Below are 25639 nucleotides of genomic sequence, written 5' to 3'. Positions count from 1 at the left end.
CTATCCTCGTTTTGCATTCTCCCTATACTTATTTTCATTCTGGTTGGAGGAGTTAGATAATATACATGAATATAATAATGAAATTATATAGTATGTGTGATGATAATGAAGCTATGAAAAGAAATGTAGGGAGTATTAGAATGTCAGGAACAAATGTGTTTTAGAATATGATAGTCAACATATACCTAAATGATAACCTGTGAGTAAAATGCCATGTAGCCATCTTAGAGAAATGTGCCTCAGGAAGAAGGAAAAATCATTTCATGGACCCTAAATCAAAGCATAGCTAGCATGGCCTAGCAACACCAGTGAAGCCAATGGCCAGAATGAGGTAAACTAGAAGAGTAGTGGGAGTTGAATTAAGCAGGTTGTGTAGGACTTGGTAGATCTTTCTAAGCTCTTTAGCTTTCACTTTGAATAAGATGGGGAACCATTGAAAAGAACAGAAGAAGTAACAATTTTATTTATGTTTTTAAAATGGCCTTCTATTTTGAGAATAGGTGATTAGGAACAAAGATAATTTGCTTGGAGCTCAGCTAGGACTACTGAAATAATCAAAATGAGGATGATTGTGGTGACAGGATAGTAGTATTAAAGAGACTAAGAAATGAATGGATTTCTGACATAATTTTTTTTTCTGACATAATTTTTAAAGCCATGCTAATAGAGTTTGTGCATGTAGGATATGAGAACAACAAAGGTGTTGTGAAGGATTTCCAAGATTTTTTTGGTCTAAGGGCCTGAAAAAATAGAGTACCATTTAATTGAGATAGGGAGTAGCTTTACATATTAAATTTAAATGATATTATTAATAGTTTATAATATTTTTAGGGAGCTGTGGTGGCTTAGTGATAAAGACTTGTGCTGCCAACTCAAAGGCAAGCAATCCAAATCTACTACACGAGGGGAGCTCTGCTGGCCTAGTGGCAAGAAGCTGCACCGCAGTCCGAGAGGCACACAGTTCGAATTCACCAAATGCTCTGCCGGAGAAGGAGCGACAATCTCCTCCTGTACCAGTCAGATCTGATTTGACGGTACACACACAAATAATAAAAAATTAAAAAAAAATATATCTACATGCTCTGTGGGGAAAAAATGGGCAGTCTCATTCTTCCATGAGATTTACAGCCTCTGAAAACTCACTAGAGGATCAACTGTGAATCAGTTCCAACTCAAGATCACATAATATCAGCAACAATATGTACTCTGAAGCTAAATATAATGCCTAGCATATAGCAGATGTCTACTAAAACTATTAGCCTTAACTTTTAATGTACTTGGATTCACAAAATAAGATACAAGTACATGGCATCTGCCCCTTTTTTTTGTCTGGTAGAGTAAGGGAGCTTTGGTGGCCTAGTGGCAAGAAGCTGCACTTCAATCCTAAAGGCACACAGTTTGAAGCCACCAGATGCTCCACAGGACGAAGATGGGCATTCTCTTCCCATGTGATTAACTGCCTCTGAAAACCTGCTGGAGGGTCAGCTATGGGTCAGTTCTGGCTCTGAAGTTCACAAACAACACAGAGTTTTAGAGTTTCAGTGTTTGCTTAATGTAATTTTCAAAATTGTCACTGATTATAAAAAAAAGTTCTTTTTTTAAATTCCCTTTTTGTTCCTCTTATCATTTCAGACAAGGGAGACTTACCCCTATTTAAAGAAAATTAAATATACTCAACTTCTTTGAAAACTGTTAGAGTAAAAAAATCTCAAGTCATAGCAGACCCTCCAATAGGTTTTCAGAGGTTGTAAATTGCATAGGAAGAGATTGCCAATCTTTCTCCCTTGGAGCCTCTGGTGGGTTTGAATTGCCAGGAAGTTGCCACCTTTTGGGTTAGCAGCATAACTCCCTGTGGACTATACCGTAAGCACTCCCTTTTTAAATACAGTAAGGGTGATCTAATTGAGTAGGAAGTTGTATTGCCAATAAAAGACACTCAGTTCATATCCACCAGCTGCACTGCAGGAGAAAGATGTGCAGTCTCCTCCTGTGTGATTTAGTGTCTGAAAACACATAACTAGGTTGGCTATGAGTCTGGTCTGACTTGATGACCATGAGGTATGTAATCACAAAACATTGTAATCTGCTATCACTGCCACTGGCAAGAAATATTTATCGATGTGGATCACTTGGTATTCAGTATAAAACTAATAGCTTTGTAAAGACAGTTGTTGTACTTCTTTTTTTTTTTTTACAATTCATTTATATTTTAGTAAAAGATTGACGTTTTGTAGCTTAATGGAAATTTTACTAGACTTGATAAATTTTTGTTGTTGTTGATTGCCATCGAGTTGAGCACAACTCATAGTGACCCTATGAACACAAGGCCTGAAGCCTTTCTATAACTATCATTGTTTCTCTAAGTTCATAGAGTTTCCAGAGGCATATGGTTTAGGATGTGGATGCCACTCGTGCTTCCAAACCTGTCTTAAACAGGGAGCTCTACCAAACACTGTCCACCCTGGGCAGCCATTATGACATTTGACACACACTTCCCCACCACCCCCCAAATGGCACAAGGTTCAGCATCACAGCAAATCCAGATTACCTCAGTACAGCAAGTTGACAGAGGAGTGCTATTCCATTTAGAAGAATGTTCCTCCAAAATAAAATAACCCTAGAAGCTTGGGCACAACTGAATTTTAAATACAAAGGACCTTCATATAGATACAGGAACAAAAGACCTGAAGAATTTCTATAACGATTGTCATTTCTCCAAGTTTGTAGAGTTTCCAGAGGCATGTGGTTTAGGAAGTGGATGCCACTCCTGTTTCCAAACCTGAATCAATCTGGGAGCTCTACCAAACACTGCCTGTGATGGGTAGTCATTAAGGTGTTTGTCACACCTATGGCACAGTTGTTCCATTATGGCATTTGAGACCCCAGTGGCTCAAGGTTCAGTGTTACAGCAAACCCAGATTACCTTAGCACAGCAAATTGACAAAAGTGCTGTATGTCTTAGAAAAATGTTCCTCCAAAATATAGTAACAAGGGATTAAAATATAATCCCTTGGGCCCAACTTTTTAAAACAAGGACCCTCCAGGAGATATTATTGACTCTAAACAAGAGGCTTAAATAAAAAACAACCAAACAGTCCACACTGGCCCTCAACCAAAACAAGAGAGCCCACTTTATAGAGTCTAGCCACTTCACCCAGTCTCTAAAATGGAGACAAGGGCTTGACTTTAAATGCAAGTGCCCTCCAGAAGGTCTTTATGACTCTAAACGAGAGGCTTAAATAAAAACCAACCAAACAATCCACACAGATCCTCAACAAAAACAAGACTGCCATCTTACATCTTACTCCAAAATGGAGATAAGGGCCCGGTGTTATATGTTGTTGTTGTAGTTGTTAGGTGCCTTCAGGTAGCAACCCTATAAACAAAAAACCTTAACTCTATTCTGGAACTATTGTCCTTTCTCTAAGTTCATAGAGTTTCCACAGACATTTTAGGAAGTGGATGCCACTCCTGCTTCCAAGCCTGTCTTAATCTGTGAGCTCTACCAAACATTGTCAAACATGTATAACCATTATGGCATTTGACACACCTATGGTACACAGTTCAGTATCACAGCAATCCCAAGTTACCTCAGTACAGTGAAATGACAGAACAATGTTGTACCCCATAGGAGACTGTTCATTTGAAACATTAAAAATAGGCCACAGGCCCAAGGGCCCAAATGAATTTTTAAAAACCCTATGCCCATGCACCAGGCTCTCATTGGCTCCATCAAGAGACTTCCAGTCCACACTTACAACCAACCAAGCAGTGCAGAGCTGACCCCCAGTCCAGCAGAAGAACTCCTTAGTAAAATGAGTTTTCATTAGAATAAAGAAAAATACAGTGCCTGTTGCCAGGTTGAAGAATATTTTGTGTAATGTGATTTTCTGTTTGGTAATACTGGATTTGCTATCTTTACCATATTGTGTGTGTCTGTTCTTGTTTTCTATAACTCTGCATTTAAACAAGGAATAAGGTGATACTTGTTCTAAATTAACTTTTTTGCAATGTCTGGATGGGTACACCTTCAGATTTACCATAATCTTAATGTAAAACAAAATTTAGTTGATATTTTGAAGAGCATTTTCTATTTTGAGCACTAGGGAAGAGTTGAAGTGAAACTCTTATGAGAGTTACAAATCCAAACCCACAATAGAAATGTCTACATCATGTGGACAGTTATGAATCTATTTTAAAAACATCAATTAAATGTGATTTTAAAGGTGATGAGAATCTTAGTGTTTCTTGACTCTCAGTTTTGTGTAACTTGGTCATTCCTTTTTAGTCAACAGCTATTGAGCACATTACTATGTAAGCAGGGAAGGTGGGAAATATCTTACTACCAAGAAACATAAGTCTGAAGTTTGGTAGCCAAATATTAATAGATAATATTTTAAATCTAAAAATAAACAGGATATTAACTATTAACATACTAAGTGGAATGATGTTGAGAACCAGCAGCAGAGAATGTGAGGTTTCCTTGTTTTGGGTTGTTGCTATGTACCTTTGAGTTGGAACTAACTTATAGCTGTCCCCTAAAGCAAATTTTCATAGGCAGTAAATCACATGGGAGGAGATTGCCCATCTTTTTCCTGCGGGGCAGCTGATGGATTCAAACCACTTGCCTTTTGGGTTGGCAGTGCAGCTCCTTATCACTAAGCATCCAGAGTTCCCTAGAGAATGTTGTATTGCGTCTGATGTTACAAGTAGAAATTTGCCAGGTAGATGAATCAGAAAGAGCCTAGGATGAGAACCCATTGCTGGTACACAGTGCTGTGTCACCAAAAGCAAAATGGTGGGAATCAGCATGGCGCATGTTAAAATTTGAAGTATAAAGTGGTTAGAGGTGAAACTCGAGAAATAGGGAAAGATCTGATCATGAAATCCTTGATGAGCTTTTAGCTTGATTGTGAATTTTTGAAGAGTCTTAAGAATGACATGGTCAAATTTTTGTTTTAAATAGATCACTTTGCCAGCTGTGTGGAGGATGGCTTTGAGGGAGACAAGACTGGAGGCAGTAGTCCAGGTGAGAATTAATGGGGATCTGAATAAAGGCCTTGCCAATAGAAATGGAAAAGAAGGGTTGGATTTGAGGGTTCTTTTCTTTTAAATATACTAAAAACAATTTTAAATTAAATTTTAATAGAGGGAAAGAAAATGAGAAAGTGTCATTATATATATATAATAATATATGACATATACAGTTGGATAGTTTTCCTTAGTTTTAGAAACTACTAAAAGTATTCCCAATGATTTAAAAATTACTACTGAGAGAACATTTTGGTATTGTATACTTCGATAATGAGAAACTGTTAATCATGTTATCTGTTGGGGTAATAGGAATAAATTTAGGAAACGTAAACCTTGAAGCAGAAAGTAGGTCTTGCTAGGCTTTAACACCTCTCCACATGACAGAGCTTAGTAAATGTCCATAGATGGTGATATTTTCTGGGTCAGTCAATTAAATAATTTTTATATTTTAAAATATCTGCTCAGAACAAAAAAAATGGGCAAACTCTTTTGTTATTAAGATAATTAATGATTACAGGCTGTGACAAATTGTGCCTGGAGTCATGGAAGGACATATTGGAATGCCGAGAACCTCTCTATTAAACCAAAACAGCATGTAGTTCTATTTTTTTAGTAGAAAAAATTTTTTTAATTTCTGAAATGAAGCAAAATTTCCATCATTTCTCTCCTTTTTTCCCATATAACTAGATGGTCTGGATTTCTATATTATCCAGATTTTGTACCATTTCCTAAAAGAATCTTTGTTGTCTTCTGTGTAGTTGGTTTTTATATAGAGAGAGTAAGAAAAGAAGAATGGTTTGGGAGAATTTATAAAGGAAAATATTTCCTGTTTAAACTATATAACAACAAAATTTCTTAACAAGAAACTGCACTGTGTATTTTCTAAAGATACTGAGACTGTACACATGGATCTCACCTGATGCTATGCACAGAATTCTGATCAGTTACATCTGTGGAAAGATTCATCAGAGAAACTCAGTAGCTGTGAAAACTAGGCCAGTTGCCGAGTGTGGAACAGACCATCAAATACTCTTATGTAAGTTCAAGCTAAAGCTAAAGAAGGTTTAATCAAATCCACAGGAACCCAAATTTGACCTTTAGTTTATCCTGCCTGAATTTAAAAACCATCTCAGGAACAGATTTGAGGCCTTCAACACAAATGAATGAAGAAGATCAGATTAGCTGTGGGAGAATATCAAGGATATAATCCACAAAGAATGCAAAAGGTTATTACAAAGACAAAGGAGGAAGGAAAGCCTGAGATGAATATCAGAAGGGACTTTAATTACATCGTGTGCTAAGAAGCCAAAGAAAAGGGAAGAAAACAGGAAGTTAAGTAGCTGAACAGAAAATTTCAAAGAGTGGCTCAAGAAGACAAAACAAAGTATTATAATGAAATGTACAAAGAGCCGGAGTTGGAAAATCAAGAGAGTTTGGCATTTAAGTGAAAGGAACTGAAGAAAAAAATTCAAGCCTTGAGTAACAATACTTAAAAAGGATCCTATGGGCAGAATATTCAATGATTCAGGAAGCATTAAAAGAAGATGGAAGGAATACACAGAGGGCACTGTGGAAAAAAGAAGAAAGTTTAGCTGACACAGAAGAATTTAATGAAATACCATATGATCAAAAGGCATTGATGATGAAGGAGAAAGTTTAAGGTGCTCTGAAGGAATTGGGATGGGGAGCAGCAAGGCCAAGGAATAGACAGAATACCAATTGACATATTTCAACAAACATGTAGCCCTGGACATGCTCACCAGGTTGTGCCAAGAAATCTGGAGGACAACTACCTGGCCAACTGATTGGAAGATACTTGCATTTATTCCCATCTCAAAAAAAGAAGAATGTGGAAATTATCAGACAGTATCACTCAGATCACACACAAGAAAATCCTGCTGAAGATTATCCAAAACCGTCTGTAACAGCACATTAATAGAGAACTACCAAAAATACAAGCTGGGTTTAGAAGAAGCTGTAGCACTGGAGACATGAATCTTGACAGAAAGTAAAGAGTACCAGAGAAATGTCTATTGTGTTTCATTGACTATGCAAAGGCATTTGACTATGTGGATCACAACAAATTGTGGCTAACCTTGAGAAGAATGGGAATCCCAGAACACTTGATCATGCCCCTGTGAAACCTGTATTTGGACCTGGAAGCAATCCTTGGAAGAGAGCAAGGAAATACTGCATGGTTCAAAATCAGGAAAAGAGTGCATCCGCGGTGAATCCTATCTCTGTACCTTTCAGTCTGAATGTGGAACAGATCATTTGGGAAGCTGGGCTTTATGAGGAAGAATGTGGCATTAGAAATGGAGGAAAACTCATCAATAAACTACATTATGCAGATGACACAACCTTGCTTGCCAAAACTGAGGAGGACCTGAAGCATTGTTTGCTATAGAAAGTCAAGAACTGTAGTCTTCAATATGGATTGAAGCTCAACATCAAGAAGGCAAAGATTCTCACCACTGGGCCAGTTGGCATCACCCTGGTAGATTGAAGTTTTTAACAATTTCAGCTTGCTCAGCTTCACAAATTAGCACTTGGCACTAGCAGTCAGGAAACCAAAAGACGAATTGTACTGGGGAAGTCTGCTGTCAAGGACCTTTCCAAAGTGCTAAAAGAGTAATATGTCAGTCCAGAGACTGAAGAGCACCTGCTCCAGGCCATGGTCTTTGCAGTGACTTGCTGTGCATCAGAGCGCTGGACAATAACTAAGGATGACAGAAGAATTGATGCCTTTGAGTTGTGGTACTAGAGAAGAATATGCTATGGAGCACCAAGAGAACAAACCAAGTGGCTCCTTGGAGCCAAGGATTTTGAAACTCCATCTCACGTATTTTGGACATATTGCAAGGAGTGACCAATCCTTGGAGAAGGACATCATTGCTAGTAAGGGTGGAGAGTTAGCTCAGAGAGTAAGATCCTGGATGAAAAGGATTAAACAGTAACTGGCAATGAGGGAGTCAGTGTCCTAGTCAGTAAGATTGGCTCAGGATAGGACAGGGTTCAGAGTTATTATACATAGGGTTGCTATGAGTCATAGGCAACTCGATGGCACATAACAACAATAACAGTCATTTCTGGATGAGAATTCTCTCTCAAACTGGGGGGTGGGTGGAAGAGGAAAGAAAATTATGCTTTCACTATTCACTGCTTTCCAATTTTTAATATATATAAATCTGGGCTAAACTCTCATTTGATGTTCTTTCTCTGTCTTGTTTCATTTCTATCGTTGTAGATGGCTTTCTCTTGCTTAAGGTGTCAGTAGCTCATATGTTGGAAAATGGTTAGATGATATAACCTATTTGCACATTCATGATTACACAGATACACTCCTTTTGTTCCAGCCTTATGTTCTCAGTGAATGTCAGCAACTACAATTTTGTCTATTGAATTCAAGTGAGTAACTCATGTGTCGGACATACTGTGACTTTGTTTCCCTTTTGTATCTTTCAGAAGCCTTGCACCGTCCCTATGGTTGTGATGTTGAAGCTCAGGCCCTGAATGAAGCCATCAGGTGGAGTTCAAAGGAGAACTTGCTTGGAGCCACTGAGAGTGACCCTAATCTCTTTGTTGCACTTTATGATTTTGTAGCAAGTGGTGATAATACACTTAGCATTACTAAAGGTGAGGATGCTATGTGACATCTTTTCACATTTCCATTTTCATTAATGGTCAAGAAGTAGAGGGTCTGTCTGTTCTGAGTTCTGCCCTTAAAATTACTAGTTGATTTTGGCCCTGACACTTTGGTTCATTGTCTTATTTTCCAAATGTATAAGGTAATACCAATTTGCCTACATTATAGACTTGATAGTTAAAGTGAGATAAAATCCCTTTAAAAAACCACACACAATACATATATAACCTTTACTCATTCTCAGAATTCTGTGTTTATATATAGTATACCCACATTCATCTACTATACAAATAAGGCTTACTGTATGTTCTAGTTGAACTATGGCTAAGAAAAATCTTGTTGTCATATATTAATACTACTGGAAAGTGCCATTACTGGATTGTCTGCTTTTCAGAGAATTGTTTGTAGCCAGTTTGCAGAGTTTTAAGTTTGTAGGCTACACACCCATGTTTATTGCTGCTTTGTTCACAGTAGCAAAGAGTTGGAAACAACCCAAGTGCCCATCAACAAATGAATGGATAGAGAAGCTGTGGTATATTCACACAATGGTGTATTATGCATCACTGAAAAACAAAGAATTCATGAAATATTATATAAAATAGGTGACCATGGAGGACATTATACTGAGTGAAATATCTCAGTCACAAAAAGACAAATGCACATAATGCCACTGTTAGAGAACAGGACTGACATGGGGGTTGAGGGGAAAATAAGAAAAGAGGGGATAAATAATGTACATGGCATTGAAACAGATGAGGGAGAGAACTATAGAAAAGGAATATATAATGGCATGACAAAAGTCCAGAGTAAGAGCTGCATAGTAAAGTGGTCTGGCGGGGACAACTGTATAACAGTGAAAGAACTTTTCTTTCACTGAAAAAAGCAAACTGAGGGGGAGGCAGGGAGAAAAAGTGCAACAATGAGTGAATGGAATCCAAGTTCTTTATAAACTATCATTAAAATCTCAATTAAAAAAAGAAAGGGGGGGGAAAAGATTTTGTAGGCAGTGGCCTCAAATATTTTGGAGATGATAGGATGACACCGGATAGGACAGGATTCAGATCTGTTGTTCATATGGTTGCATTCATATGGTTGTACTCGGCTCAGCGGCATTTAACAGCAATCTAGAATGTAACCTATGTCATTAAGCACTATGTTTCTATTTAATTCAACTGACATTTTCTTTTTTGAAGCAAAACTTTGTATGTGAAGAAAGTAGTGATTCACATTCTGGTGCATGTTTCTTCTCCTGTTATTGTCTAGCTTCATGTATCAGTGACCTAAAAAAGAACAAAACACCAAACAAAACCCAAACTATCTGCCTTCAAGACAAATCTGACACATAATAACCCTCTCTCAGGTTTCTAAGGCTATACAGCTTTATGGGAGGAGATGGCCTGTTTTTTTTCCTCAAGGAATGGCTGGTGGATTCCAACTACTGGCCCTTTTTTTTTAATAGCCTGACACATAACGCACTATACCACCAGAGTTCCTTAGTAGTGATTTGGGCAATTTAAATGTTCATCATTCATGTTTAATATGGGTGAGTTAAAGGAATAATACTATCATAGTACACTCCCATGAGATGCATAGTTTATATCAATGTTAAGAATAAGAGGAAACAATAAAAACAAATAGAGTCATCTGTGCTTGGTTTTTGAGCAAAGACTCAGAAATAAAGAGGACAATGGGAAACTTTCATGAGAAAGAAATAGGCATATGGGGACCTCCCCAGTGTATACCTGGATTGGATTAATCACCCTAAGCTTATTCTTTCCATTTGAACCTTTGATTGCCACCTACTAGGGAGCAAATAGATTTCAGAATAAATACAATTTGTCAAACAGGTGCTTTTTATTAAGGTTCAGAGTGAGATATGAAATGTGGATATTTAAGATATTCTTATATTTAATATGTAAGATATTAAGACAGGTCTCCATTCAAGCAATGTTATACTTACATGAAAGTTTTGTATGCACTGATTTTTTTTTTAATCTAGCTAGATGAATCAAAAGCAAAAATTCTTAAAACTACATTTCTAAAAAAAATCCAGCAATAATTTAAAAATCGCACTAAAAAACCCTACATTGCTCACACTTAGGTATAGATATGCCACAAAAGTGGATTTGATTGCATATATACGTGTGCCAGGAGTTTTCACCGTCAGAGGAGAAAAAGTGAATTCTATTTCTTTTTTTTTATTTTAATGAAAGTTGACAGAGATTTTGGATTTCCGTTCATTCATTGTTGCACACTTTCCTCCCTGCCCAACCTTCCCCCAGTTCACTTTTCTTTTTGAAAAGTAAAATAAAACAAAAAAAAACTTCCACTGTTATACAATTTCTTCACCACGACCACCACCACCACCCCAAGTCTACTTCACTGTGCAATTTTCATATTTTCATTCTGGACTCTTGTCATATGTGGTGTTGTTGTTATGTGCCGTCGAGTCGCCTACGACTCATAGCGACCCTATGTACAACAGCCCTAAACTCCGCTCTGTCCTGTGCCAATCACACCGTCTCTGACACTCCCATCCCAATTATCCCAGTCACTGAATCAATCCACCTCATAGAGGCTTCCTCTCCTGCGCTGTCCCTCCACCCTCCCAAGCATGATGTCCCTCTCCAAGGACCGGTCTCTCCTCACAACATGTCCAAAGTATGTTAGACGGAGCCTCAGAATCCTTGCCTCCAAGGAGCCACCCGGTTTAACCCTTTCCAGGACAAATCTGTTTTCCTAGCCGTCCATGGTATTCTCAATACTCTTCTCCAGCACCACAGCTCAAAGGCATCAATTCTCCTTCTATCCTCCTTGGTCATTGTCCAACTCTCTGATGCATAACAAGTGATTGGGAAGACCAAAGCCTGTATCAAACGCACCTTAGTCTCCAGAGAGCCACCATTGCTCTTCAGTACTTTCGAGAGGTCCCTAACAGCAGACTTTCCCATGGCAATGCACCTTTTGATTTCCCGGCTGCTGGTGCCAAGACTGTTGACTATGGAGCCAAGCAAACTAAAGCTGTGTACAATCTCAATCTCTTCACCATCCATCCTGATGCTGCCAATTGGTCCAGTGGTGAGAATCTTTGTCTTCTTGACATTGAGCCTCAATCCATATTGTAGGCTACAGTCCTTGACACTCTGCAGCAGGCGCTTCAGGTCCTCTTCAGTTTCAGCAAGCAGGGTTGTGTCAGCCGCATAACGCAGGTTGTTGATAAATCGTCCACCAATCTTGACCCCACATTTCTCCACATAGAGCCCAGCCTCCCGGATAATCTGTTCTGCATATAAGTTGAAAAGGTATGGAGATAGGATGCATCCCTGGCGTACGCCCTTCCCAATTTTGAACCATGCAGTGTTCCCTTGCTCTGTTCTGACGACTGCCTCCTGGTCCAAGTATAAGTTTCGCATTAGAACGATCAAGTGTTCTGGGATTCCCATTCTTCTCAGAGTCAGCCACAGTTTGTTATGATCTACACAGTCAAATGCCTTTGCATAGTCAATGAAACACAGAAAGACATTCCTCTGGTATTCCCTGTTTTCAGCCAAGATCCTAAATAGTCCTCTTCCTCATCTGTTTCAATGCAGTATATATTACTTATCCCCTCTTAGTTTCCCTTCAACCCCAATGTCAGTCCTGCTTTACTACAGTGACACTATGCAGTATTTGTCCTTTTGTGATTGAAATATTTCACTAAGCATATTGTCCTCCAGGGTCACCCATTTTGAATAATATTGCATGAGTTCCTTGTTTTTCAATGCAGCATAGTATTCCATTGTGTGAATATACCTCAGCTTCTCTATTCATTCATTTGTTGATGGGTACTTGGGTTGTTTCCAGTTCTTTACTTTTGTGAACAAAGCCACAGTAAGAAAGTGAATTATATTTCATGGTGACAATTTCAGTTAACAATTTGAAGTAGTTTTGAGGATCAAGCAGTGCTGTTATGTATATAGGTGTATCATGCTTGGAAAGATGGAGGGTCAGCATAGGAGAAGATGACCTGAGGGTGAATTGACATAGTAGCTTCAACAGTGAGTTGTGGTCTATTAGAGATGATGAGAATGGCACAGGATAGGACAGAGTTCAAGGTCAGCTCTTCATAGGGTCGTTATTCATCATATTCAACAGCAGTGGTGACCTATTGGTAAGAAGCTGCACTGCAGTCTCAAAGGCACGCAGTTTGAATCCACCAGCTGCTGTGCAGGAAAGTATGAGCAGTCTCTTCCCAAGAGATTTACTGAAGTTTTAGGATAATACAAAGGACCTCAAAGAAATCTTACACTGTGTGATCGTTTTTTTGATCTACAGTGTACTTTTTTTACCTACAATAGTACTTTAGTGGCAAAATTTGTGAAGTGATGACTGACAGCATTCTTTTCTAGGTATAATTTCCTTGTCAGTATTTTCCAGGGTAGCTCATTCACCAAGGAAACATTGATAAAGAAAAGCTGTTAATATGCTATCATATATCACTTTTAAACTGTTCTCTCCCTCATCTGTTTCAATTCAGTATACATAATAGATCCAGTTTTTCTCAGTTTTACCCCAACCCTGATCTCAGTCACTTTCTACAATCGTGGCAACATGAAGTATTTGTCCTTTTGTGACTGTAAATGTTCATTAAAATTAATAAAATTAAAAAAATATAGAAAAGCTGTTGATACATCAGTTACCAGTTACAGCAACCACTAAGGTTTGAAGAGTGAGATTCCCTTCCTCTGTGATCAATTGAGATTTCTCTAAAAACTTATGTAATACCAGCATTTTGATTCAGACTCTCATCAATATAAAAAGACATCTTTTTAAAGCTATTTTGTTATTTTAAAAGACCAAAACATTATTTTTAAAATAACAGTGTTTAATTCCTTCATTTAAGATATTTTGCTTGAATCTTAAAAAAACCCAAAACACCCACCATGCTTCCTTTGGTTATAGAGGCCAATGTGCATACTGCTCATACCTTGTACTCAAGACTTCCAAAGGAGCTCTAATGGCCTAATGTGTAAGGAGTTGTGCTACCAACCCAAAAGCAGGTGGTTCAAATCTATGAGCTCCTCTGCAGTCTTCTCCCATATGATTTTCAGCCTCTGAAAACTGGCTGAAATATCAACTCTGAGTCATTTCTAACTCGACAGCACATAACAACCACAACAACAGGACTTCGAGAGAATAAAATTCCCCATATAATCACCAAAAAGAGAAGAAAACACAAAACCAAGGGTGTTTATACCCTAACTTGTAGACATTCACGACCACCTGTGTGTATTTATACACATATGTATATACATACATGTGTGTATGTGTGTGTAGAAGCTTGTGTTTCTTCTTAATAAATGCCTGGATTCAAATGATAGTGGAGGCAATAGCAAAGTTATCTTATGGTTAAAATTTCTCTAGGTTACTGCAAAATATTATGGCTGCTAGAGTAATGGTTTTTAATTTTTCCTCTGTTTCAGAAGGGGTCGTGGTACTAGAGATATTGTAGCTGATGTTAGATGGATCTTGGCTGAAAGCAGGGAATACCAGAGGAATGTCTATCTGTGCTTCATTGACTATGCAAAGGCATTTGACTGTGTAGATCATAACAAACTGTGGCTGACTCTGAAAAGAATGGGAATCCCTGAACACTTGATCGTTCTAATGAGAAATTTATACTTGGACCAGGAGGCAGTCGTCAGAACAGAGCAAGGGAACACTGCATGGTTCAAAATTGGGAAGGGCATACGCCAGGGATGCATCCTATCTCCATACCTCTTCAACCTATATGCAGAACAGATTATCCGGGAGGCTAGGCTCTATGAGGAGAAATGTGGGGTCAGGATTGGTGGACGATTTATCAACAATCTGCGTTATGCGGATGACACAACCCTGCTTGCTGAAACTGAGGAGGACCTGAAGCACCTGCTGCAGAGTGTCAAGGACTGTAGCCTGCAATATGGATTGAGGCTCAATGTCAAGAAGACAAAGATTCTCACCACTGGACCAATCGGCAGCGTCAGGATGGATGGTGAAGAGATTGAGATTGTACACAGCTTTAGTTTGCTTGGCTCCATAGTCAACAGTCTTGGCACCAGCAGCCAGGAAATTAAAAGGCGCATTGCCATGGGAAAGTCTGCTGTTAGGGACCTCTCCAAAGTGCTGAAGAGCAGTGGTGTCTCTCTGGAGACTAAGGTGCGTCTGATACAGGCCATGGTCTTCGCAATCACCTGTTATGCATCAGAGAGTTGGACAATGACCAAGGAGGATAGAAGGAGAATTGATGCCTTTGAGCTGTGGTGCTGGAGAAGAGTACTGAGAATACCATCGACTGCTAGGAAAACAAATAGATTTGTCCTGGAGAGGGTTAAACCGGGTGGCTCCTTGGAGGCAAGGATTCTGAGGCTCCATCTAACTTACTTTGGACATGTAGTGGGGAGAGACCGGTCCTTGGAGAGGGACATCATGCTTGGGAGGGTGGAGGGACGGCGCAGGAGAGGAAGGCCCTCTATGAGGTGGATTGATTCAGTGACTGGGATAATTGGGATGGGAGTGTCAGAGACAGTGCGATTGGCACAGGACAGAGTGGAGTTTAGGGCTGTTGTACATAGGGTCGCTATGAGTCACAGGCGACTCGACGGCACATAACAACAACAACACCCTTTAATGTCATAACTGTGAGGCTAGATGTATTTTTTCATTAATTTGGGTTCCTTCTCCTTTCTTATACTGAGGAAGCTGGTATAAATTATGGAAAAGCTTGCATTTTTTAGTTACCAGGGGCCTATACCATTAAACAGATGCTTTTTGTTATCAGTTTTTTAAAATGATGCCTGTTTGACCTTTCCCGTTTTTCACAGTTTCTAATTTGTGCTACATACAAATATAGTGGCAAGATGTATGTTGAAGGAATTTAAACTTTATGTTCAACAACTTTGAGAAATCAAGGATGTTGACATTAATAGCATGATAGAGTAATATGGGCCCTGGGTTCCAGCTTCAGAATCTGCTTCCTTTGCCGCAAACTAATTTTAGAGGAATGGATAAGAATGATTCATTCTTTGTGAGAGAATTGGAGGGGATTGGGATAAGTGCAGCTATTTTAAAACTTGACTTCTGGAAAAGAATGTGCTTTGTTTAGGCCTCATTGCCAAAACCCCAGCCTCTCAAAACATTGTTTAAAAGCTCTATTGCCTATGATTTAGATATTTGGCTTTTTTTCTTTTTTTAAAAAACTTTGATGTTTTTGTTTCAGTGGTGCCTAGTAACATTCGAAATAACTTTTATTTCATTTGCTTTATCTCTGGTCCTTCATTGTCATTAGCATTAAGCCACATATAACATTCATTCCTTGATAAATTTTTCTGTTTGTGTATACCACTTTCCTGCCATATATACAAGTTTCCTTTTGTTGAGTAGACTAATAATATATATATCCCTGAAAATCTCTAATAAATGCCAGGAAACCATCAGTGACTATGCTCTTACAGTTTAAACTACATGTTAAAGAGACCAATCAGGAAAGCGAAATTTGCTTTATTAATAATTTAAAAAGAAAAGAAAAAATTCTGTTTGAAAGTACATTTTTCAGACAGTAGCAGAGCAATCTGATCATGAAATAGTTTTTCCTTTTAGCTTTTATAGTTTTCAATTTTTACATTTATTCAGCCTACAAATATTTTACCAATTTTAACTAAGCTGCCTTCTCACATCTTTCCAAATCATTCTCAATAAAGTATATTTTTCACATTATACATTTGAGGGTTGACTGCTTCTGTTTGAAATATAGTCTTAACCATCTTTTCTTTTGTTCTGTGATGGCCTCCTAACTAGGTGAAAAGCTACGAGTCCTTGGTTACAACCAGAATGGTGAGTGGAGTGAAGTTCGTTCTAAGAACGGACAAGGTTGGGTGCCAAGCAACTACATCACCCCGGTGAATAGCCTGGAAAAGCATTCCTGGTACCATGGGCCTGTGTCGCGCAGTGCAGCAGAGTACCTTCTCAGTAGTCTAATCAATGGCAGCTTTCTGGTACGAGAGAGTGAAAGCAGCCCTGGGCAGCTCTCGATCTCGCTCAGGTATGAGGGGCGAGTGTATCACTACAGGATCAATACCACCACAGATGGCAAGGTGAGACCTTCAGGGAGGGGCTCCACAGCACTCAGAGTAACTGTTAACCTCTGGCATAGAATATGCTCTAACCTTGTGGATTTGGGCTCTTTGGCAGCATGTTAGAGACCATCTCTTTTCAGAAGACTATGCTAATAGAAATGAAAAATCTCATTTTAGCAAGTTTTTATTTGAAGTTAAAAAATGGAGATAAAAAGACTATAAACCAAACCTACTACATGTGGAAAAATACTATAAACCAAACCTATTATATGTGGTTTTGTTTTTTGTTTTTTAAATTTTATTATTTTTTGTGCATGTACCGTCAAATCAGATCTGAGATCAGAGATTGCCCCTCCTTTTCCAGCAGCGCATCTTGTGGAATTTGAACCACATACCTCTGGGATTGCAGTGCAGCTTTCTTGCCACTATATATGTGGTTTTAATCAAATTCAATATACATATATATACAATTTGTTGTGTTGTTGTTGTTAAGTGCTGTCGAGTCGTAGATGACTCATAGCAACCCTATGAACGAAAAGCCTGAGCACAGTTCATACATAGAGTTTCCGGAGGCAAGCCATTTCGGAAGTGGATGCCACTCCTGCTTCCAGGCTTGTTTTAGTCAGGAAGCTCCAGCCAACACTGTCCACTATGGGTAACCATTACCACATTTGGCACATTAGTGTCCCAGTGTTCCGCATCACAGCAGCCACGAGTTACCTCTGTACAGCAATGCACAGACCAGTGCTGTACCAGAATGTTTGGCAGGAAAACAATTTGAACCTGGCTGGCCTGAGGGCCGCAGATTAAAATCACCCACCTTTGTTGTTGTGTAGAATTGATAAATTAATGTTCTATCTTTAAAAAATCTTTTATCTCTACAAATTAGAATAATTTTTATCAAGAAGCTCACAAAATAGGAATGTAGGCTTCTAAGACTAGTGTTAAGTATGTTAATGTAAATAGATCAACCAGTCATTTAGCAATTTATATGTTGAGAAGATTAACTACATTATAATGGAACTGTTATTCTCTATAAACTGGATTTATGTCAGTTGTTATATTAAACAGTGGATTTAGATGGACCAGTTCCTTCATTCCCTACCCTCTATAATGGACAAAAACACAGGTTTTGGAACAAGCAGAACTAGTTTGCTTTTTAACATCCCACTTATTAACTTTGTTATTTTTACATAAAACGTAATTGTCCTGATTATAATGAATTTCTACTTACTTGAGCTTGTGAGGATTAAATGCTATTATTTCTGTAAAACATTGTGGCTAGTACAAAGTAGAAAATAAACGAATTATTCTTTTTTTGTACCCCCATATACAGTGTATGTACATTGTTTCTTAACTGTACTAAATAGAATCAAATATTAATGTAAGAGAGACCTTGCAGCTCCACTTTTAGTTATATGCCCAACAGAAATGAGAACCTGTGTATAGTAGAAGACACTTAACAAAAAATATTTGTTAATAGCAACTTGTTTCGCTTTTGTCCTGCTTTTCTTACCAGGTTTATGTGACTGCTGAAAGCCGTTTCAGCACTTTGGCAGAGCTTGTTCACCATCACTCTACAGTAGCGGATGGACTGGTGACAACATTACACTACCCAGCACCGAAATGTAATAAGCCCACGGTCTATGGTGTTTCCCCCATACACGACAAGTGGGAAATGGAACGAACAGATATTACCATGAAGCACAAACTTGGGGGTGGTCAGTATGGGGAGGTTTATGTTGGCGTCTGGAAGAAATACAGCCTCACTGTTGCTGTGAAAACATTGAAGGTAGGTTGCAAAGGATTGACATTTTTAAGCATCCATCTCTCTCTCTTTCTGTGTGTGTATTGAATTACTTGGAAGTATAAATACGCCCATCTTTAACTTTGGAAGAGTTTCCACCCACTGGCACCAGGCCTATCAGCAAACTATGATGAGTTAATCCTATTGTCATTGCTGACAATGCAGGGACAGATTATTCACTGCAGTGCAGGGAAACCACTTATAAATAAGAGATTTATCTCTGAAGTCTCTTGAAGTGGATCTTTGTAAGAAGGCAGAAGCAAATTCTAAGTTAAAAATGCGAAGTACTCTATCTTTATGCAAATAATGAACATGTTAGAGTGTAATGTGTTATGTGAGTACGTCAGTTTTGCTTGCTGAGAATGACCCCTGCTGGACAGAATTCTACCTGCATTGTTGAAGCACAGACACACCCTTTCTTGTTCCATTCTTCAGTTTTTTGCCTTTTGCCCCCGTCTGCATGCAATTAGATCATTTGTTCTTAATATCCACAGACGTCTTTTTCTTAATATTTATCTTTTAAGTATCGTGGTATCAAATATCAGGTAGTGTCAGTAATTTTCCTTCTCTAAAAATTCTACCAAAGCCTCAGTTACTTGGGCATTTTTGTAAGCAGTTCTTTTCAACTATGAGCCACTTCTGCTTAACGAGCCTTTATTAAGTGTATTCCATGTGTGAGACATCTGCAAGGCCTGCAAACACACATTCCTCCTTAAGGAGTCTGTGGTCTAATCAGAGAGATATATATCTTCAAAGGTTAAGGTAACTCTGGAAAAGAACTGTCAGGAATCTGAGCCATCCAATCTACATTGTCTGTGCTGGTTATAGGACCTGATTGTTGAATTTTATTCACCTTGCTAATTTTTTAGTTGAGTTCTAATACTATATAAGTTCAAGAACATTTTTCTTTGATGACTTACCTTCTCAGACCTCTGTAGCTTGTGATAAATTTTCTTGAAGCAATATGCTAAGGTAGTAAAAAAGATATTCTTTTACTTTTATAGCTGGTGTTTCAGGGCAATGAGAAAACTCATGATTAAGATGGGGATTTTCCTTCCCCTCTTTTTCTTTCCTTCCTTCCCTCTCTTCAGGAAGATACTATGGAAGTGGAAGAGTTCTTGAAAGAAGCTGCAGTAATGAAGGAAATCAAGCATCCTAATCTGGTACAACTATTAGGTAGGAAAACTTGCTTGAACCATAGATTTCCTCAGAGATGCGCATCCCTCCCCCTAATTCCTTAGTATCAAATCCTGCTTTTAAATCATCATGGTAGAAGCTCCAAGAGTGATTTCACTGTAATAGATACTTGTCACAGTGCCCAAAGAACAATGACCTGGATTTGATTTTAATATAAAAACTGCCCAAACTCTAACTCATTGCCATCAAATTGAAACAGATTCCTAGCTGAATCTTCCATTGGATTTCCAGGCTATAAATCACATAGGAGAAGACATAACTTTCTTCTTCAGACCTGCTAGTGGGTTTGAACTGCCAGAGAAATGTGACCTTTGGGTTACACTTGCAACTCCCTATGAGCCATGCCATAAGATCTCCCTAAAAACACTGCCCATTCATTTGTGGTCATAATAACAGATTCAAAGTTCAGAAGCATTTTAAAAAATGATACCTCAAACCAAAAAATGTCAGCATGAAACCTCTTGTTTGCAAAGAAAGAGGCATTAATCAGTGGACCACTGAGAAGAATTGAATAGTTGTGACTGCTCCCAGCAGTTTACCTTGTGCAGACTTCCAGTACTTTGCTTTAACAGCTTGGCTTCTCAGTTCACAGAGAAACAGTGTGTTGAACCAGTTCTGCTTTAGTCATGGCTGATGAAGCAGAACAGGAAAAATTATTGGTTGAAGCCCTGCTAGAAACTTAATCTCCTCCTTAGAAAAGGAAGGGCAGTGTGTGCATTGCATGCGGCCAAATCACTTGACAAGCAGAGTTGGAGACAGCAGTGCCCTGCTCAAGCTGGCGGCCAGCTGTGCTGCTTTGAATGCTTGTTACTTTCCATATCCTGGCAGTAATTTAATCTCCTCACATCAGGCTCCTAGAAAGGCTCACTGTCCTGCTACTGAGTCTGACATTGCAGGCTTCAGCCTGTCATTTTTTCCATTCTGATTATCCTTGTGCATTACTCAAAATTTGAAAATTCAAGTCTATTCTGCTTTTGCTGCTTTAGCCATGACTAAACAGATTCAGACCATTTTCAGAAGCACTCCAAGGAAACTTTTAGAATAGGCCTTTAATGGTTCTTTGCACAAGAATGTTATATATGTCAGTGAAGTCATTGTCTAGAGAAACAAAATTTTTTTTGCAAAATATCCTCATAGACTAGGTTTACACACTTACTCTCAGGTTTTGGCACCTATACAGTTGCCATTATTAGACAAACAAGCATGTGGTGAAGGAGAGAAATCATGACTATATAGAACTCTAGGAATTTCTGTTATCCTAGAACTTTTGGGATCTTAAACTATGCTGCTTCTCCTTAAAGAGAAAATCAGGTAAATGCCTGTGAATTTCTAGAGCTGTAATAGAAGCAAAGATGACAAAGCTTTGTCCCTCATACTTTGCTTGTGTTGCTAGAAGAAGCTAGTTCTTGGAGGGAGATGTATGACAAAAGAGAGGAAGACCTTCAAAGAGATTAATTGACAGTGTCTGCAGCACTGGGCTTGAATATAAATGATGAGGATGGCACAGGATAGGACAGGGTTCAGGTCTGCTAGTCATAGGGTCACTGTGAGTCATACTCGACTTGATGGCACATAGTGGAAGCAGGAACTAACTCCTTTATCAATCAACTTCTTAATTTTTATTAAAAGTCATTTCAGAGAATGTAGTGGCAAGAAGAAGAAAAATCACTGGTAAACTAGACTTTAAAAGGTATAAAATGACATTAGAATATATACTAATTTGTTCTTGACCTATTAGGTGTGTGTACTTTGGAACCACCCTTCTACATTGTGACTGAGTACATGCCATACGGGAACTTGCTTGATTATCTGCGAGAATGCAATCGGGAAGAAGTGACCGCGGTTGTACTGCTTTACATGGCCACTCAGATATCTTCTGCGATGGAATACTTAGAAAAGAAGAATTTCATCCATAGGTGTGTAAACTTGACTATTGCTGATGACTAACAATGATGCCAACTGAGCAGATGATGGGAATTATCTAGGAGAACTTTCCCAGAAAATTTCAGATGATTCAGGAAAGTAATTTTCAACTTATAAACCTACTGTGCTTTGATTAAAATGCAGAGATTTTGCTGTTCTTCAAGTAGATAAACTGCTCCTTTAATTTGGCTAGCACTATATCCAAAATCTTTTTGTTCTGTCTAGTCACTTTAGTTTTAAAACAGCTCTGTTTAGGTAAAGAACTTAAAGTCTTGTAGAAAAACATCCGTAACTCACTTCCAAAGCCTTTCCCAGAATATATATGATCGAGAATCTATTTTACGATGCCTCTGTTATTCTAACATTACAAAACTGCCTCTTTATGACTTTTGAGTGATATATAATTACTGTTATGTACTTTTGAGTTGGAACTGACTCAAAGCTGATCCTTCAGTGGATTTTCAGAGGCTGAAAAAAGCACAAAAGGAGATTGCCCATCTCTCTTGTAGAGCAGCTGATGTATTCGAAATACATGCCTTTGGATTAGTAGCACAACTCCTTGCCATTAAGCCAGCGAGGCTCACTAAGAGTTAATGATATATATTTCTACCATGTTAGCAGTTGTCATATATGTCAGCACTTACTTACTAACTCTGTTTTTAGCACAAAGAACCTAAACTAACACATTCACAGCCATTTTCCACACCATCTAAATAGAACCATGTTAGGATTTTCTTCCTTCTTCCCCACAGAGATCTTGCAGCTCGTAACTGCTTAGTGGGCGAAAATCATGTGGTGAAAGTGGCTGACTTTGGCTTAAGTAGATTGATGACTGGAGACACCTATACTGCTCATGCTGGAGCCAAATTTCCCATTAAGTGGACCGCCCCAGAGAGTCTTGCCTACAATACCTTCTCTATCAAATCTGATGTCTGGGGTAAGGTTGCCAGGGACTTTTCCCTGACTATGTCATTTTATTTTCTTAATGCCTTCAGTTCTTTAGACCTTCTTCTTTATTTGTTCTGAAAAGATAGTCAGTGTCTTCTGCCTTCCTCTTCCTCATTCTTCAGTTATTTGGGGAGCATATATTAAATACTTACTATCATCTGAGCAAGGTGCAAACAGTTAAGTGCTTGACTGTTAATAGAAAGGTTGGCAGTTCAATGCTGTACCCTGACTTGTAGGTCAGTAGGAGAAAAACTTAGCACTCAGCAGCTGCAAAGAAAAATTCATCAATGTCCAAACTGATTCAAAGCTGACCCTCCACGGAGATATTGTATATCTTTCTCCTGAGAAACTGCCAGAGAGGTGCGGCCTTTGGGTTACAGTCTGGAAAACCCTGTGATGAAATTCTAACTTGGTTATGTGAAGTCCTCATGAGTCAGACTTGACTTGATGACATTTAATGACAATATCTGTCAGGCATTATGCTGGCACTTAGCACAGAAATATATTTGAAACTGTTGCTGCTTTCAGAAAGTCTAGTTCCTGTTGCTGCAGAGTTCTAATGTGCCTCTTGGTAAAGCTCCCTATTTTCCACGTTATATTTTATTGTTATTTCTTTTTAGAACACGTTCACATAAAATAGATTTCTTTCTCAAAATAGGCATGATGAAGTTTCATCTAAAATTGTTCCTTGTTAAGTGAACTTGCATTTGCTGCTCTGAAAAGCAACATAACTTAGGAAAAGCTTAGTGGGCTGGAAAAATGTGAAAATTTGCATTGTGGCCCAATCAAGAAATAATTATAATTTAAAAAATTAACATTGGTGGTAATAAAAGTAGTCAATAAAGTAGAAAGGCAGCAGAGCTTTACAAAGTGATGTTATCTCCTGAGAAATGTTGTTGTTGTTGTTGTTGGGTACAGTCAAGTCAATTCCAACTTATGGTGACCCCATGTTACAGTGGAACTGCCCCATAGATTTTTTTTTAACTGTAATCTTTACAGAAGCAAATTGTGAGATCTCTCTCCTTCGGAGCTGTTGGGTGGGTTCAATCTGGTAATTTTTCAGCAAGTGCCAAGTGCTTAATGTTGTACCTCCAGGGCTCCTTTCTGAGAAACAGTGGTCAGCAATAAGATGAGCAGTTGGTCAGCAGTCCTAAATCTAATTTCACATTAATATTTATGATCATTTACTTCCTGTGACTTCTTTAAAAAATCCTCAAATACTCTATTAAAAGAATGAGTTTGAAGTTTTAATATTATACTTTAAATTGTGATGATGGCTAAGTATATTGACTACCCTGTGGACTGCCAAAAGAACAAGCAAACCTGTCTTGGAACAAGTGCAGTCAGGGTGCTCCTTCGAGGCAAGAATCGTGAAACTTCATCTCACATACTGGGCATGTTGTCAGGAGGGACTAGTTCTTGGAAAAAGACATCATACTCAAACAAGTGGAGAGTCTGCAAAAATATTTTACACATAGCAGAGATTGTGTGGATGGCACAGATTGAGTAGGGTTTCTTACCTGTTGTACATAGGGTCACTATAAGTCAGGCACCTAGCTACAAGAACAACCAATAGTATAGGTGTGAACTTTGTGTTTCATTATCTGAACTACTATAAAAGGGGAAAAATGTACCTTTGCATCACACAACACCAGTGTTTGAAGCTAAGCCTGAAAAGAATGTGGGTGTGGAGAGAAATAGTAGGGGGAAAGAGAACAAAAGCAATGATGTTGCTTTCACCTCAACCAGATTAGCATATGCATATTTTGGTTGTTACTTTTGTGGCTTTTTTAACTTTGAACTAATAAAGGCAAGACAATAGTTTGAGTTTTGAACCAGTATATGTCACATTCCAAAAACTAAACAAAATTGTATAGGTTTAAAGATCTTTTTTCTGGTGGCTTAGTGGTTGGGAATTGTATTGCCTACACAAAGGTGCACGGTTTGAACCCACTAGCTGCTCTATGGGAGAAAGATGAGCACTGTCCTCCCATGCAATTTACTATCTCTGAAAACCTGCTAGAGGGTCAACTGTGGTTCAGTTCCAACTCCACAATACAATACAACAACAACAACAACGAAGAGAATTTATTAGCTTAAAGAGCTTTAAGTAGAGAGGGGGTGTTGGATTAGATGTGGATTTACTAGATGTTCATTATCCCCAGGGTTCTTTTTCTTCATCATTCTCTTAGGTCTTTCTAAGGCCTTTTCTCTTAGCTTCTTCTCTGTGCTAGCTTAAGGTTTTCCAGACACTCACTCAGCTACTGAGTGGAAGCCCACTGAAACTCTTCAGCCTGAGAAAGAAGGAAATAGATGGGAAAGAGTTAAAAAAAAAATAAAAAATAGAAGACATTTGGTCACAGGACAGTTTTTAAATGTGGTATTCAACAAAGTTTATCTGGTCATGACAGGAATTACTCTATTTAAAAGTTTTTAAAATCTATTGATATCATCATTTTATAAAATAGAGATGTTATGGTCCGTATTTCTTATGCCTTAACTTATTTTTACGTCAGTCAGTAGATAGATTAAGGGAGGAAAATCAGACAAATTCATATTTCTGTTGTAGATGTTACCTGATTTCAAAAGCATCTATTTTTATCTTGTTCCTCACTATACAACTCATGAAGTAGGTAAAACACAGTTCTAAGTTATAATTTAATTTGCCCAAACCTCTTCTGTACTTATAGCTTATTGTCCCTCATCATAATAGAAGAACTCTAAATGAAAACAGGGGAAATTACGAACATGATCTTGAGGCTATCGCTGTAAGATTCCCTGTGGCAGGTATCTTAGAAGGCCAAGTCTTTTATAAGAGTATCTTAACAGGGAGTGGGGATGTGCGGGGTGGGGGCGGTGATTGTGTACCAATGAAGAAGTTTTTCTTTTGCTTTTCAGGGAGAGGAGTGAACTGGGGGTGGGGGTGGGGATGAGTGGGTTTGGAGAAAAGGGCAACAATGAATGAATGGAATTCCAAAATCTCTGTAGATG

The 25639-nt window shown here is 38.4% G+C and overlaps 1 protein-coding gene across 7 annotated transcripts in view; it reads left to right on the top strand.

Annotated features, from left to right (window-relative positions):
- ABL2 (c-abl oncogene 2, non-receptor tyrosine kinase) overlaps nt 1-25639 on the top strand; it is a 189413-nt gene that overhangs the window by 154275 nt on the left and 9499 nt on the right. For 4 of the 7 annotated variants that reach the window (XM_006887722.1, XM_006887723.1, XM_006887725.1 and 1 more), the window contains exons 2-8: nt 4967-5029; nt 8500-8670; nt 16496-16791; nt 18293-18565; nt 19672-19756; nt 21516-21693; nt 22453-22637. In XM_006887722.1, the coding sequence (XP_006887784.1) occupies nt 4967-5029; nt 8500-8670; nt 16496-16791; nt 18293-18565; nt 19672-19756; nt 21516-21693; nt 22453-22637 (1251 nt within the window). The remainder of the gene's footprint in view (nt 1-4966; nt 5030-8499; nt 8671-16495; nt 16792-18292; nt 18566-19671; nt 19757-21515; nt 21694-22452; nt 22638-25639) is intronic. The other 3 variants (XM_006887724.1, XM_006887726.1, XM_006887727.1) reach the window with 1 other exon arrangement.

The sequence above is a fragment of the Elephantulus edwardii genome, unplaced genomic scaffold, assembly GCF_000299155.1.
Source record: "Elephantulus edwardii isolate Elephantulus edwardi_28Jun2011 unplaced genomic scaffold, EleEdw1.0 scaffold00061, whole genome shotgun sequence".
Classification (NCBI taxonomy): domain Eukaryota; kingdom Metazoa; phylum Chordata; class Mammalia; order Macroscelidea; family Macroscelididae; genus Elephantulus; species Elephantulus edwardii.
Note: the sequence above shows the minus strand (reverse complement) of the source record. Positions and strands in the feature narration are given on the sequence as shown.